Source organism: Amblyomma americanum, chromosome 7 (assembly GCF_052857255.1).
Source record: "Amblyomma americanum isolate KBUSLIRL-KWMA chromosome 7, ASM5285725v1, whole genome shotgun sequence".
Classification (NCBI taxonomy): domain Eukaryota; kingdom Metazoa; phylum Arthropoda; class Arachnida; order Ixodida; family Ixodidae; genus Amblyomma; species Amblyomma americanum.
Window position 1 is genome coordinate 40,236,161 of NC_135503.1, and position 14,979 is coordinate 40,251,139.

At 46.1% G+C, this 14,979-nt stretch overlaps 1 protein-coding gene across 2 annotated transcripts in view; it reads right to left on the reverse strand.

Annotated features, from left to right (window-relative positions):
• Positions 1 to 2,598: 2,598 nt before the first annotated feature.
• Positions 2,599 to 14,979, reverse strand: part of LOC144098949 (glutamate receptor ionotropic, kainate 2-like) — a 325,255-nt gene continuing 312,874 nt past the window's right edge. For both annotated transcript variants that reach the window (XM_077631937.1, XM_077631936.1), the window contains 2 exons: positions 9,260 to 9,528; positions 2,599 to 7,185 (listed from right to left, as the gene is read on the reverse strand). In XM_077631937.1, coding sequence (XP_077488063.1) covers positions 7,030 to 7,185; positions 9,260 to 9,528 — 425 coding nt within the window. In that variant the 3' untranslated portion in view covers positions 2,599 to 7,029. The remainder of the gene's footprint in view (positions 7,186 to 9,259; positions 9,529 to 14,979) is intronic.

Genomic DNA, 14,979 nt, shown 5'->3' on the forward strand with positions numbered 1-14,979 from the left:
GGGTTGGAAATGGGGTGGGAAGGTAAGGGCGCAAGCAAAGGCGTGCGTGCCATACGGTCGCGCACTGTCACTCATCTATCAACACAGGTGGGCGTCCGGTGCGGCAGGCCAGGCGAGGGAGGAAGGGTGCAAGGTCTGTGTTTGAAGCGCTTGTATTATGAAGGGTGTAAGGGTAGAATGTGAGGGTCGAGGGTTCAGCGTTGACAGTGTTGGAGTCACCACGGGTGCGGGAGGTAGTGGTCGCTTGTGACGGTGCGGGTTTAGGGGTAGGGGTTGCGGCGTGAGCGGGTGCCACAGGCGAGGACGACGAATGTGACGACGATGACGACACCATGCTTTCTCCGAACGTTGCCCCTACAGCAGTCGCTGTAAAAAAGATAAAAATCAGGAGCGGGGCTTGACGTCATGCGGGCAGTCTCCTCAAGTCAAACTTAGGCAATTTCATTTCCTCTTTCCCTCTCGAGGTGTCCGTTAAAGTCGGCTCCCCGTCACGATCAGGAGTCAATATTGAGCAATAAAACCCAACGGGGAGGCACGTGGTACCAATACTTCCGTTTTATTTCTTACGACGAGGCTGCCATATTTTCTCGTGACGCTCCCTGCCAAGTTTTTTTGTTTCTCTACATACGGTGACTTCCCCATCTTCTCCCTGCTAGCTAAAGCAATTGGGAATCCGGGCCGCTGATTTCTGCTTGAGTATAACGCCGCTGCTGTCTGCTAAAAGGCCCCGAGTTCGGGAGAGAGAGAGGTTAGCACGGTTGGGGTGGAAAGAGAAAGTGGAGAGACGCCCAGTAAGTGAACGGACAGCTAGAGGAGTCTCACTGGGTGCCCAGATCGTCAATTTTGTTGGCTGTGTATCCTCTCGCCTTCTGCCATGGTGCCACTAGTATCCTTTCTGAACACCCGTCACTGCTCGCTCATGGGAGGCCATCGGTTTGAGGGCTGCAAATAAACCGCTTTCCTACCGGCTATTTCTGCTCTTATGTACTTCTTCGCAGCCACAGAGGTGGTCGAGCTAAGCTCGGTAGCCTTGACACTGAGCGCTGGGCCGCAGTAAGAAATGCCGCTGGGCCGCAAGAGTGCTGGGCCGCAATATCTATGTTTCGGGCCAGCTTTGAACGCAACTCGACGCCCATCGCGAAGGAGCGCCGGAGCTCATGAGAAGGCTGCCACAAGGTGAGAAACCGACCAACGCGCAGCGTGGCGCCATCTACCGTAGAGCGCACTCAACAGTCCGGAGAGCAAGCAAAAACTGGGTTCCCGAAGAAAAAATAATCGATTTGGAACGCAGCTTCGTGGGCGGGAACCTGCGCCACGTGTTGGGCGTGAAATTGTCACGCAAAAGTTGATTCGCTCATTGTGCAGATGCTTTCCAGGGGAGGTGCAGAAGTGGACATGCTTGTCTAGAGCGCTGGAGCCTTCTGTTGGCTCAAAAGCGTGGCTTTTTGGGCTTGTTGGTTCATGATCAAGAAAGAGACTATAGCGCAAAGTGTATACGACACCTTTGAAGGTGTCGTATACAAAATACCGCTATCCTGCGGGGGCCATTACATCGGCCAGACGGGGAGGTGCCTCAATCAGCGATTGATGGAACACGCACGCGACGTCAGGAATGGGAAAGAGAAATCACTTGTTGACCACATTCGTTCATGCGAATCTAAAACGTGCAAACAAATTTTTGAAGAAGCTGCTGTGCTAGCAAAAAGTAGCGACATGACCACACGATGAATAATTGAAGCTGAAAGGATAAATACTTCGGGCGAGACATGTGTAAGCACTCCCTCTTTTTATGTGATAAAGAACTCTAGTTTCTGAGGCAACGCTACTGTTACCACAAGTGATGACGTGTCTCTGATGCATATATATATGTTGCATGTGTGAAATAAAATTTGTTGGAAGTTAGTGCTCGTGTTGTTCGTTTCTTCTGTTGGCTGCTCTGTCAGTATTCGTACGGGCGCCGCTCGTTTGTTTATGCTGCGACATTCGAACGTAAGGAAGGACTGTTCTTGGAACTCGTTACCTATTCAAGTCGTAGCGTGGAAGGCACGAAACACACTGGAAGTTTACATGCTCCCGGAAAAGTTGGGTCAAGTACTGCCTATATTTTTTTTCAATTTCTCCTCCTTTAATTGTTCCCTTGAGCACAGACCAAAGGCTTAAAGGCAAGCCTGCTCACAGTTCTGCACCAAGAATAAATATTAAAGGGCCACACGCTGCGTCTTGGCGTCCAGTGTGCCTGTTCGCGTTGACTCTATGGCATTTCAGACATCACAATCCATGTGCTTGTGTTCATTCAACTACAGCAAGGCCCCTTCTTGCTTTTGCGCTACTCTTACTTTTCCTCTCATGTTTTTTGCTTCCATGACAGGGCATGTGCCTCATGTGTCGATTTTTGGCCGATGGTATTACCCCCCTTCCCCCATAAAAAAAAAGAGCCCTTACGACTTCGTCCCAGTTCACTGCAGAATTCATCTAGGTACGTAACATAGCGAGCAAAAGATGACCATATCGACGCTGACGGAGCTTTGTTCCAACGCTTCAATTCGTTCCGGCTGGAAATAAACAAACACACAGAAAAATACAGGAGACCGATGCCTTTTTAGTATGTAACTTTTATTTAGGTAAAATACTTTAATGATGTATCAAAATGATACCGTTTCCACCCAAACAACACTGCCGCGAGTGGAGTTCACAAACGTTTGTTGTTCAACAGCACTGGCGTTGACGCGCGTTGAGGAGAACCAATGATTGCTTTTCTGTTCGTCGTCGGATACCGATTCAACAGCCCCTCTCAGCTTCAGTGAGGCAACAAACGCACAATATGTGTTCAACAACGACTTGGCACGAAATGCCTAAGAAAGAGCAAATCAACACATTGCTTCACATGTAAAGATTGTAATTTTCAGTCCAACTATCGCTAAGAAGAAGTAGCGATACGAACCCAGAGTTTGCGTTTGTTTTTATCGTAACATGCTTGCTTTCTACGTAAACGTTCTTAGAGTTTTCTGAGTTTCGTCAAGCGGTATATATAAGGACTTAAACGTTACTTCAATCTATAGATTATGCAGTTTAGCAATGTTCATTGCTATCTCTAATATTCTAAGCTATAAAGTGCGTCAATAATCTGTTCTACTTTAAAATCATTTATCTGTTTAACACGGGAAGAATGTTTTTTTTTCTTTTTTGGTTATGAATTAGTGTAGAGGATTCGCACTTCCACAGATAAAAAAAGACCCTTTGCTAAGACTAATTCCATTGCTTCACTTTTCTTGTCTGTGCTCTTGGGAGAGGCAGCGAAGTACGATTTAATAAAGCGTTTAGAAAAAGAGTAAAATACAAGACAATCACCTGTGCGCAACGCTGATGACTTCTCCGACTCGCCAGCAATATTTGACAAACAGCGATCAACTCTAGAACGAGAATTGAAAACATGAAAAAGAAAAACACAACTGCTCACGCTACACAATGGTCACACCATCGGTCTCTCCGATATACAACATTCGCTAGCCCCAAAGCAACCGCTACGCTTTGTCTGAGCGGAACAGTGTACAGTCAATATTGGTGAATGTGTTCACCCCTTCGTGAATAAAACAAACAAATGGAAAAACGCGCTAAGGTTACTAGTTCAGTCTGCGCCCGACATGGTGTTCTTCTATGCTCTATGGTATATGTCACACGGCGACCTATGTAACTACTCTTGTTATGTAAAAAATAGGCGTACCCAGAGGCAACACTGTTTGGAAGCACGCCGGCGATCCAAACGCTGTGCAAGCCGCTACCTCTTTGGCAAAGTGAAAGTGGGAGAGAGAGATAGAAAGAGAAAGAGAGAAACGGAGAAAAAGCATGTCTTGCAGAAACGTGCTCTGAATCAGCTGTCGTCGGAGTCAGTTGTATTCCAGACTACTGCGGCAACACGGGAACGCAGCTACGATTTCTTGTTTATCAGCTGCAAGAAAGACGAATACGGTTGGCTTTGAAATCACCCGAACAAAACGCCCACCGTGTAATAACTTTACCTTTGCCTTTCCTCAGCTCAGAACAGCTATCCTAAAAAAAATTGCCAGGAAAGAAAATTGCAAGCGACGCATACCCTTCATTTAAATTTCGAGGCATTGGGTTAGGTTTTGCCGCTTCGTTATCAGTACGTGAATCCAGGCACATCAGGGCCGAACGTCAATACAAGGAAGCAATGTGAAATTGAGCATGGATGGGCAGGCGAATGGACCGACCTAACGTACCTATAGGGTTTACAGAATCGTTAAACGATTGCCAAAATTTGAAATGGCACAATGAATAAATGCACAGCCTTTTATACTAAGAAGCCGATTTCTCTCATTACCACTAAGCATCTGTGCGCTCAGACTTTGCCTGCTAGCGGTTTCTGAAAGCAGAGACTAAGGACATTAAAGTGCCGACAGCTAAAGCGCGATCAGAGCAATACAATCAGCATGCTAAAGAGTACGTGTGAATTGTCTTAGGCCAATGGAGTGGAGACGGAGAGTGCGAGAGATAATGAACACAACTTTTGCATGAAGGTCAAATGTTGAGCAACCTTTGGCACCTGTTGCGATAAAACAATGACTTAGCTGAAAAGGAGAACAGCCTTTAGAAACATGAAAACACTTGCTCAAGAATGCTTCAGTATTGTTAAGCATGAACAACTCCAGTTTAACTTTTGCATGGCCGATGAACCACGCAGCGGTATCACGAAACGAACTGTGTCAGGTACCGCGCATGTCGGACGCCGACAATCACACATTCATCAGCTCTCTATCAATGTCGACAAATCTTTTCTTCCCTACTTGCCTTCGTGAGCGGAAGCGCCAGAAACATCTCTGTAATACTTCAGATTGATAATTATAACAAATATTCAAGTCGAAAAGGACGCGAAAAAATCTGAACAGAATTAGCACGCTATGAAATAACCAGCGGCTATTGCTTCTTGAACTTTGGTTTGAAATGAAGTGTCTACGTGGGTGGACGATACGAGTCCCAGCTGATGCAGGATTCTTTCCATGCATTTAGGTCCACGGGAAGCAGCAATGATCATTTTGAGACTAACGTTTATGAAGCAGTGGGTACGGCAGAAGCAACCGTAAAAAGGTGGAATATTCCAACGCGCTGAAAGGCTGGAAATTTTCAATCTCCACATTGGGAATGAAAGTCCCTAATTCGATCTCTTCTGACCATTCTGTGTTTCCTTCAGGAGTGCGGTAGTTCGGGAAATGTGTCGGAGATCATTAAATGTGGGGAAAGATGGGGGAGTGTAAGGAGGTTTCTCGCTGACGTCAGCATTCCGGTAACAACAACATGCATGCAAACAGGGCAATAGTGAATCACATTACTGTTAGGCGCTTTCGTAGAAAACAAATCAACGAGCTTAGCGATGCATACTATCACATAATATAAGTTCTATCCCTCAGCCGCGAAGTCACACAACCCCCGCGTGTTTGTAGAAGTTATCAAATAAAACAATAATACTATCTAGTGCTAAATTTTGTGCAGTTAGATTGCGACATCTTTGGAGAAAAGAGGTTTTTGAGCTTTTTTACGGTGTGTTTGTGTGCACGTTCTAAGTATCCAAGCTCTACTTACATGCTTTGTGGGTTGATATTGAGGAAAACGCTATTACAGTTTAAGCAGTTTATGAATGATGACTAATGAGCTTGTTTTTTGTAAGTGTCAACATATAATTCCTGCAAAAGATAAAAATATCTCCCTCAAAAATCATGGGGAATCCTAAAGTTTTCAACTCAGTTCTTGCGTCTGAGCGTCTAATGGTTCAAGTATCAGCAACTTATCCATGGCTACGCTCAACGGAAGTCGATAGCACAGCCATACAGTACAAGCAACATGGTATTTGTTGCACTCAAGAGATTTTTTTTTTGTTTCTAGCTACAGCACCGCAGAACATGGCAACTAAACTGTAGCTATACGGCAACCATTGGTTTATGAAAGCGCGATACAGATAAGACGAGCACCGGACTTCATTAACTTGTATCCTATAATGAGAAACTTGACAAACAGCAGTCACGCCCAGAGCTTACCTAAATGTGTTTTTTTTCCTCTTTTGCTAACAGTTACAACATCGAATTACGAACGGGACAGAGAAACAGCCTCTCGCCTTTGCACACGACGCGCCGTGACGTCACACACTCGCACATAAACGCCACACACTCACGCGCGCCAGCATGCAAAAAACACTGAGTATAACATGCGAAACGTGTACCGCAACTGCACAACTGGTGAAACGATGCAGCTGCTTAACAAATGAGCAGGTAAGTAGGTATGTGACTGTCGACATCCCTAAAGGAGTGCTGCTGCTTTTTTTTTTTTTCATCTCGCACTCCTCTTTCTGCACTCGTTCTGTTCTGTGTACTTTGAGGTACTCCTCGTGTTAGGCGGTGATGTTGGGGGCACCGCGCCGAGCCGGCGCTGATACAAACGGTGTCGAAGGCTCACGCGCTCGTCGCCGAACCATGACAGGAGAGGGTAACGCATGCAAGGCTAAAACGCGCTGCGGATGCGTCCGCTAGAGGCAACAACAGAACCCAAAGCAAAGGTCACAAAGCACAATCGTTCGAAACACACAGTCGGCCCAGCATTCTCGCAAATGCCGCACTTAATAAATAACTGACAAAGAAAATGTGACTAGGAAGGCGCTATGAGATAGGAAGAGCTCGCGAGAAAGTCATTCACAGGAGGAATAAGCGTAGGCACGCGAAAGGGTGCGGCAAAGTACCAACTGGAAAATGTCATCTATAGACAGAGATGAGCGGCGCGAAGCGCTGAGATTACGTGAAACTTAGACAACACTAATGAGCGCCAGGGATTGAGAACCCCTAGCGGCGAGTTCGCTAAGAAAGTTTCAGCGTGGTGGTGTGTAATTGTTGGACGCCGAGGTGACGGGCAGCCCAGGAACAACACAAAAAAGGGGACGGGAGACGCGGGAGAAGTGGAGGTGGCGGCCAGTATTGTCCTCGAGGCGTGCACGTCCCCAGCACGACCCGTTCAGATCCACGGAGACGCTCAAAAGTCCGACGTGAAGGACGGCAGCGTGGAGATGCGGTAGTCTCCGCCGTTGCTGTCCACTTCGGGCGGCTTGTTGCCTTTCACGGGCATCGTGGAACTGCGGCACGATATGGCGAACTTGAGCTGCTTCATCATCTCTTTGCAGAGGGACACCTGGGAAGAATTGAAACGCAGAAAAGCAACGGTGACGACACAGTCTGCACAAATGACGAAGGATGGACGAATCATCAACTCGGTATTGTTAATACATGTATAAATCTCCGTCTAATAATAATAATAATAATTGGTTTTTGGGGAAAGGAAATGGCGCAGTATCTGTCTCATGTATCTTTGGACACCTGAACCGCGCCGTAAGGGAAGGGATAAAGGAGGGAGTGAAAGAAGAAAGGAAGAATAGGTGCCGTAGTGGAGGGCTCCGGAATAATTTCGACCACCTGGGGATCTTTAACGTGCACTGACATCGCACAGCACACGGGCGCCTTAGCGTTTTTCCTCCATAAAAACACAGCCGCCGCGGTCGGGTTCGAACCCGGGAACTCCGGATCAGTAGTCGAGCGCCCTAACCACTGAGCCACCGCGGCGGGGCTAATCTCCGTCTGCAAAACTGAATTCTGGAAAAACGCTAAGGTGTCCGTGTGCTGTGCGATGTCAGTGCACGATAAAAATCCCCAGGTGGTCGAAATTATTCCGGAGCCCTCCACTACGGCACCTATTCTTCTTTTCTTCTTTCACTCCCTCCTTTATCTCTTCCCTTACGGCGCGGTTCAGGTGTCCAAAGATATATGAGACAGATACTGCGCCATTTCCTTTCCCCAAAAAACCAAATATTATTATTATTAAAACTGAATTCTGGAAAAACGCTAAGACGTCCGTGTGCTGTGCGATGTCAGTGCACTTAAAGATCCCCAGGTGGTCGAAATTATTCCGGAGCCCTCCACTACGGCACCTCTTCTTCCTTTCTTCTTTCACTCCCTCCTTTATCCCTTCCCTTACGGCGCGGTTCAGGTGTCCAACGATATATGAGACAGATACTGCGCCATTTCCTTTTCCCCCAAAACCAATTATTTTTATTATCAACAGCTATTTCTGCTCAGTCCTCTTTCATCACTCCGCGTTTCACCTATATTTCCAGAGCTTAAATCTTGATTTGATATCATGCCACATTGAACAGAGTTGATATTCGCGACTGTTGGATCAGAAGCTTGCCGCCAAATAACACTGTCATTTATTTTATTTTTATTATTAATTTGTTAATTGCACAGCCTTGTAGCATTACAGCAGGGAAGGAGGGCACAAAGGGGAAAGATGAAATCAAAACAAAGCACCCAAACAAAAGCAGCGAGTTGCACAAAACTTATAAGACATTATAAGATTTAATTGTTACTGAGATTATTTAAAGATGTGCCTTTCTGTAGCAGGCATGGCACTGTAAAAACGGTCTTGGCATATGTTTCAATCATTTATGCATTAACATTTGTGCTTTTACTTTATTAACTTGCTTTTAGTTTTATAAATCAGTGAGGGTGAGTGTGAACGCCTGCTTTCGAATGTGATTGAATCTTCAAGAGCGCTTGGGGAATCTTGATCGAGCCAAGCAGGATCATTTCGACTGAACTTGAAAGTGGCCATGTGATAACCTCTCATGTGCACTGAATTCGATGAGCATTCAAGATCGAAACTACCCGTGTGACAGGGTATAAGGTATTACTCACCTGAGCAGCATTTAATATAAAAAAAAAGGAATGGCAAGAAGATGGGGAGAAGGAGCCAAGGGAGTGGAAGAGGAGCGAATAGAGAAGTCAAGCACCTCCAGTGCAAGTAACATAACGGGATTATTTGTTTAACAGAATTTATATAGGGGCCTGTTAACACCACACATTCAGTGATGAATACTCATTGCTCGATATTAGAGTCCCCCCTCCCCCCATTTCTGACTCTTCTCCACTAAAGCCGTGCTGCACTATGTGAAGAACAGTGGGCGGGGGCTCTTCGGAAGAGTCGAGTACCCAGCAAGCGCTTTTAGAACTGTTCATGATTGGCTGCTGAGCTGTGTCTTGCTGAGCAATCAGGATAGTTAACGCTAAGAAAGCAGCTTCGTCGCTTTCTTAAGGACTGTTTCCACCCTTGAAGAGTGTTATAAACCCGGCCTCTCCCTAGCTCTCGTCAACCCTGGCGTTTACGCGGCGGCATGGCTTGTGTGGCATGGGCGTGTGTGTGGCGTGCTCACCGAGTCTTCCTTGGCCATCTTCTTGGCTTTGAAGAAGAACTCGACGACGGCCACGATGGAGGCGAGGCCGAGTCCGCCCAGCAGGACGACGAACACGCCGCCCACGTTAGCCAGGCTGAGCTCGGTGACGGCCGACGACTTCTTGGAGTCGTCGACGCACTTGCCACCGCCCTTGCGCTCCTTCCACCACTTCTCTTTGAAGCTGTGCAGCTTGCCCGCTTCTTGCAGCTTCAGGATGCCACTAGACAAGATCTGCCGGTATGGTGACTCTGCACAGAACAGCCATTGTGGTTATAGGGAGGTGAAACTAATTTTAGTCATTGCGTTACCCCGTGCTTTCCCTGGTTGAAAGAGCGCGCCATTTGAAAACATAACTTTTCGTCACACCGAGCCTTTCTAGTAGCATGTTCCTGAAGACGGCAATTTGATGTGAAACAAAGGTTCATGCAATGGATGGTAATCTTTTGAAGGAATGCTAAGATAGTACACTGATAGCATTAGTGCGAATGTTGTTATTGCTGTGTGCTTACAAACTACTGTTGACAAAAGTGAATGTTGGAAAGTTTTTCTTTGTTTTAAGGATGACCTTGCATGGTGATATGGTGAAGACACGTATCTGATTCCACATTAATGCTAGTGCATTTTGACATCGTTTAATTGTACCGGTCATAAAATTTTTTTCACCGAATTTATCTTTGCTCAGAGGTCATACAGATGTCGAAGATGGGCTATATTGCTCAATACTCTATCAGTTTGACCAAGCTGAAAGCATTAGTGCTTAATAATATACACATGAGAGGGTCAGCAATTTTCCACTACTTTGTTAGCTGCTTTCTTTCCACGCTAGTTATATCACCAACTGTCAAATTAAAGAAACAAGTTGGCACAATGCGCTGTCTGTAATAAAAAATTAATTCATGGAACCGGAAGGGTATATGCTTGGGCTTGTTGGTTCATAACTTCAAGGTGAAAAACGTAGCGCAAAGAAACGAGGGTCTGTCTGTCCGTCTTTCTGTGTCCTCGTTTCTTTGCGCTACGTTTTTCACCTTGAAGTCATGGAACCGCATGTTGAAGTTTCTTTCGATCTTTTTGATTTAAAAGCGCAAAGCGCCAATGAATGGAGAAGAAGAAGCAGTGGTCACTTTCATCACAAGACTCAGCGAAATGAATAGTTCGAAACATGGTCGCCAATTTTCTTTTTTATATTTGTCACTTTAATTTCATGTCTATGCTTGTATAATATGTGACTGCCTCTTAATGACTTGGTTGGGCTTCACGCATTAAAAAATATTTTAGGCGCCACCCACAGGACTCATAAACTGAACCATAAAAAGCGAAAGGGCAAGCAGAGATTGAAAAAATTACTAGAATGCAGTACATCAGTGCAGAAGAAATGTTTTGCCAAAGTCGCTCTTCTGTGTGCACACATCGAGGTACTGGTGACTTTATAAGAGTTGAAACATCAATCGCCATATGATTCCTTTTTGTTTAGCTAGGTAGCGGGCTCGACAAACATCATCTGTTAAAGAAAATATCACGTGTCCAAGCACACACACAAAAAAACTTCCTGCCTATACAATTTAGGAACAAAAAAGCTTAAAATCGAGCAACTTAAATTAATGAGTGCTTTTGCGGGGGATCAATAGAAACAAAGTTGACAAAGACAAGGATACAGTTAGTAACCACAGTGACCGGTGACAGAACACATACGTAGCGATCATTCAAACTAAGACAGAGCCCTAAGGGAGCTCAGTAGCACCACAACTCGTCCAGAACAGCTGCGAAAAGATAACCGCATTCACCTAGCTTATGCTCCGAGCATGCTTTATGTCGGTAAAGAATCAGTGATAAGTTTGCACTGCCCAACATATAAATCCTCTTCGCTGATACTCCGCGTCTTTTTTTTCTGTGTATAGATACATTAGTTCTCATTCTGGCAGCCCTTGGTTGAATGGCACGTAAAATTAATGACTCCTGGCGCAAGTAGCTTACGGGCTGATTAGAATGAAAAACATGTCGACAAAAGTTTGCTCATTCGCGACACAGTGAAACACATCTGTGTAGTTTTCTTCGCTGTCACTTGTTCCGCAAGTGTTTTGTCCACATGTCTGCCATCCAATTTACCCCCGGTCGTAACCTGGTTATCAATGAAGCTGTTAATTCCTTAGTGTGTGCCACGCAGACCTGCCACCTGCGCTATTCTCCGCTTCCCACAACCCGGCTATTTCTTATGGTTACAGAGTTCTCCTGCTTCTAGGGTGACCATCACAAAATATTGTTATTTTTATTTTTGCCGTGATATGAAACCGACAACTGATGTGCCAAGCTGAGTTCAGAACAGTAACTTTCAAAAGCTCAGAACGTCTTACACGAACCCTTCCAGGCATTTACACACTAACATAATGGATCGCCAGAACAGGGAAATCCTGCGCCCTGTCTTCACACAAGTGATTGTCGCACTGAATATGATGCAAACTGCCATTCATATTTATGGCTGCCAGTCAAACCACTTGGTTGGGAGTCTGAATGTGATAAAGTACAACCTCGTACTACCTGTGAGTCATTGTATAGGTGGGATTTGAGGAAACGCCAAAGAGAAAGGGAATAATTGCGCAGCATCAAGTTATGAAGACAGCAGGAGAGCACATACACGCATAAGTGCCTACTTACAACTTTATTGTTTGGCTACCACTACGCCGAATGTATACAAAGCAACACGTCCCACACTGTAAACAATACTAAAACAGTGACGCACTTGGACGCGATGTGCGAAGCACCAAATCATGATAACGCACATGGCAAACAACATGACGTGTGCAATAAGCTGTACAGCTGCACGTGGAACATCCCTGTCGCAGATGACTGATTAGACAGAACGTGATGAGAAAAACGTGATTAAAACAAGTTAAGAACCTAAACGAATCACTAACATATCACCGCAAAAAACTTGACGGAAGGCCGCATCATAAAAAAAAAAAACACAGGGAATGACGAAGAAGGACTAAAAGCGCTAAAATCATGTGAATTAAACCTACAACGCAAACAGAACACGGCTAAAAACTCAGTAAATAACAATACGCATAAAACAAAACTACAAAGCCAACAGGAACACGGCTAAATTTGATGAAAGTGAATGAAAGGAAACTTGGTATAAAAGTACAAAAAAAAAAGCACGCTGACACGAAATCGGGGCCCCATATGGTGAGAAAAGAACAACAAAATCAAAACCCCTCAGTTAGGTCTGCCACTTTGAGAGCACTTACGTTCGGTGAGGAAGGTTAATTTCTGTTTTCGTTAGGCAAATTGATGCCGCGCTAATGCAGGTCTTCTCAGCTCGCGCTATTTCTTGCGCTTCTACAATTTCGCGGGTAAGCTGATCTTAGGGCTTATAAATAACAGAGCATTTCTTCAGTTGCGACCTGCACTTGCAGGACCTGCAGTGTTCGGCTAAATGGCCTTCTATTGCCAATTGAGGTAATTTCCTGCGATGTTCTTTCAGACGCTCGTTGAGGCACCTTCCTATCTGGCCCATGTAGCAGGCACCACATGTTAGAGGGATCTTGTAAACGAAACTCTCTGAATAGGCTACGAATTTGTTCACGTGGTTGATCGTGCAACGCAGCTTCGCTTTCTTGACATGACAAGATTTCTTTCAATGGGCAGAACGTTTGACAGGAGTGGAACATATACCACTCCGACTTTCGCACGAGCTCCAATCTTTTTGAGATTGTTTGAAACGGCATAAAGATATGGTATCACAGCAACGTTGCTTTTCTTAAGCTCCTCCGCATTTTTTTTTTTGGCCTTGAGCCGATCCTTTTCTTCATCACTCAGACGGGCCTCTACTTTTTTTTCCTGTGCAGGCGGCCTTCGGCGACCGATACCAACAAATGATCCTAATAGCCCGCTGTCTTCATGCGCGAGACCTGCATACTTAACGTCCTCTTCATTGAATGATGACATGACTTTCTGACAGCATCGGTAATACAGTGTTGCGCAATGACCCTCTTTCTATATAGTTTTGAGTGGGCTGACTGGTGTGGCAAGAGGCCTTTGTTCGCTCTGGGTTGAAAGCCCCAACAGATGTAGTAATCCTTCAATTAAGCCCGGTTCACATGACGGACCGTTCGCCCGTGGCCGGAGTATCACGTGTTCGTGAGTCACCAAATTGAGAGCCGTGCTGGCGGCCCGCGGACTGGACAACCAAGGAAGCTAAAGTTCCTCTCCCCTCGCGGGAATTAGCGGCGGCCCGCGTGATGCGCACGCTAGCTCTGGCGACCACCGCTCTTGTATAGTGCCTAGAATATCTTACTAGTGTGTCGAGCGGAGCGCTCTCCTAATGGGAGAAGGTGACAGCGCGCGCGATGCCTTCCAACTTTGGCCGCGAGGGGCGCTGCTCGTCGTAAAGGTGCCGTCGCTGCCGGACATACCGCAGTCGCTGCAGTTGCACTGGTCGTGCGCGGTGTGGATTATGGCATATTGGTCGCATCTACGCTTTTTTTCTGTTGTTTTGTCCATGCTGTTCCATGTGAGGGAAAACCACAGCGACTTATGATTTGGTAAAGTCGAAGCATCAAGGCCGGGAAAAAAACATGTTTCGTGCCGCTCTGTCGGAGTGGCTACCGGTCGAATCCGGGCAAGGCTTCTATGTTCCGTGTGTCCTCGGACCCAACACGGCTTGCGGAGTGGGAGCGGCTGATCAAAAGACAGCACCGCAAGTTGACTCCAGCGTCTGTTGTCTGCGAGAAACATCTTGAAGTGTGCCACATCGAGAGACGGGGAACGGTGTCGTCAACGAGCTCGGCAGAGATAGACCACATCTCATGCCCGATGTCATGCCAGCAGTATTCGACAACTATCCGAAATACCTTCTACCTAAGAAGACATCGAAAAGAAAATTGAGGAATCTGTGTGACCAACCTGCCGCTAAAGGGCAAACGCGCAGTGCCGGTGCAGGCGTCAGCCATGGATCGTCAAGCACGCTCGACGATGTTTCCGACGAGCCGGCAGCAACAGAGCAGCCGAGTGAGAACTCATGCCCGCAGCAGCAGTTGGGTTGTATTGCGACTGAAGATCAGCATCCGTTGGACTCAATTTGTATCCCTGCAACCTGGACCAAAATATCTGAAGCACCTGCTGGCTCTGTAGCCTATGCACGTTATGGAGCGGAGAAAAACAGCTGCCACTTTGTATATAGAAAGAATGGTAACATTTGGAAGCTTGATGCCAGAACGCAGCCTTGTGGTCGCTACAGTGCATTTTCTCGGAAAAGAACAAAGCAAGCACGTGCTTACAGCAAGCGGTGTTTTTGATCTGTTTTTACTGTATTCCAGATTTATAAATAAGAATCAATGGTACAATCACCATTTTCTTTTGTTCCGTTACAAAGGGAAGCGCAAGCTCATACACACCTGCACAAGTTGTATGAAGCAAGTTGTGATTTGCAAATAAAGCACATCAGTAGTGAGACCTATTCCAACTGCTTGTGTTGATCGTCGCATGCGACCTTTGAAGACGGAACACGTGGTGGGAAAGAGTCAGAGTACCCTGCTTTTCTTTTACCTATATGCTACGCCATTCCGGGTTAGATCTTCTGCTCGCCATTCAGAATGGGGGCCACGACTCGGTCTTTCCACCTTGACAGAGCTAGCCGAGCGCTCACTCAGCATGAAGGTGTGTACGATATTTTTCACCCGCGATCGCGATGCGTGGATCGCAAT